Source organism: Anopheles cruzii, unplaced genomic scaffold, assembly GCF_943734635.1.
Source record: "Anopheles cruzii unplaced genomic scaffold, idAnoCruzAS_RS32_06 scaffold03715_ctg1, whole genome shotgun sequence".
NCBI lineage: Eukaryota > Metazoa > Arthropoda > Insecta > Diptera > Culicidae > Anopheles > Anopheles cruzii.
Window position 1 is genome coordinate 1 of NW_026457300.1, and position 1,875 is coordinate 1,875.

General features: G+C 48.9%; 1 protein-coding gene across 1 annotated transcript; it reads left to right on the forward strand.

Moving 5' to 3' along the window:
* Nucleotides 1–6: 6 nt before the first annotated feature.
* LOC128277072 (60S ribosomal protein L13-like) lies at nt 7–574 on the forward strand (the record flags this gene model as incomplete). Its single annotated transcript, XM_053015520.1, has 1 exon — nt 7–574. A coding segment is annotated over one exon (426 nt), but the record flags the coding sequence as incomplete, so codon positions are not given.
* Nucleotides 575–1,875: the final 1,301 nt, after the last annotated feature.

The following is a 1,875-nucleotide window of genomic DNA, read 5'->3' on the forward strand; positions in this document are numbered from 1 at the left end:
TTTTAGGGTGCCGGTTTGACCAAGCGATTCGCCCAGACCATCGGTGTTGCCGTGGATCCGCGTCGCCAAAACAAGTCGGTCGAAAGCTGCCAGCAGAACATTCAGCGTCTGAAGGAGTACCGCAGCAAGCTGATTCTGTTCCCGATTCATCCGCGCCAGAAGGTGCGCAAGGGTGATGCCACGGAGGAGGAATGCAAGCTGGCCAAGCAGCTGCAGGGCACGGTGATGCCGATCACGAACGAGAAACCGGAAGTGACGTTCGCGAAGCTCAGCGACGAGGAGAAGAAGTTCGGCGCGTTCCAGGCCATCCGTCAGGCTCGTCTGCACGCACGCTTCTTCGGTGCTCGCGCCAAGAAGGCAAAGGATGCTGCTGAGAACGAGAACAACGCCCCCGGTGGAGGTGGCGGCTCGGAGAAGAAGGGAAAGAAGTAAGCGGCCTCGGAAACTCTAGCATAGATATTCCCAGGTAGCCCCTAAAATACGATCCCGAAACTGCGTACACACATACCGAAATGGTCGTTGGCACACCGTGTCTGTACGATTTAAATAATTATTTGCAGAATTACATGCGAAACTGATAGTTGTTTTTTATTTGCGTTCCGCCTGGTTATGCGTGTGAAGAGAGGGAATCTGAATAAAATTGTCATTCCCAGCGGTATGACACCGAAGGAAGTGTTTATTGTTCTTCCTTTGAACTCTGTGAGGGTTATGAAGACATTTTGCCGTGTTCCGTGTTCCAGTTGTTGAACGTGCAAAACAAAACTGAGGATTTTGAGGAACCGTCATCAATTGAATGTCACGCCCGACGCGTGGCTGATAACCAAACTCGTGGACATTTCTTGCGACAGGAAACAAAGCTCGATTCTCGAACATAAGCTCTCTCAGACTTTATTGCCTGAAAAAACTTGGAACAATCACTGTGCCCGGAGGGACTATTTTTATGCTCTCCTGCCTCAGTAAGTGTACATTTTACTATTGCGGTGGTTACGTTACGTTCCGTATTCCGCCTGGACTTCGGATTGTCCAAATATTGTCACCAAAATCTGCACACAATTACTTTTTATATACTTTCTTTTATTTACTGCGTATTTCTGCGGCGACCATTTAACAGAATATGCCTACTATAGTACCGTTATGCTGTTTCTTCCATTCATTCCATCGACGATACATCGTTAGTGCTGTACCTCGATGCAAGTGTTGCTTTCACGAGAAGAACTATACGATGAATAATAAAAAAAAAACGATCCCCGTACCCGCGCTTCGGAACGCTTTCCTTGCGATTAGTGTGACTTGCGTTGCGAACCGCTGCAACATTGCGTGATCGTGAACCAAACATAAATCGTTAACTACACCTATAACCGGTTGCCATGGGGATCTGATATGACGGCTCGATCCATCCTTCCTTAAGCAAGCGATCAATGCGTCCTGAAGAACGAGCAAACATAACGTATCAAACACACACACGCACGCGCGTGACCAACCTTTTCAAAGGACGTGAAAAATGATAGAAGTAATATTTTGTGGCGAGCTTTGGTTCGATCCTGGGGTAAAACGTGGGACTCGTGAATCAAAACCATTGGCCGGGCGGTGCATGATGGTACACTGCAAGCGCTTAGAGCAGTATCAAACCGACATCCTCCGGTTGCAAGTTTGGGCAGCGCCAGTTGTACAGATAGTACTGCAGATTACCGTCTCCGATGCCGAACTTGAGCGGCACCAGGAACTGCTTGTTGTCCATCAGATCGAGCGCGTTGAACACATCGAAGCCAAGGTTTTTGGCCGAAATCAACCCATCGTTCATCAGCTCGAGCCACGGTGTCTTCGTGGACACGTTGTAGAAGCTGTACGCGGCCTTCACGCACTTGTGCACTGCGT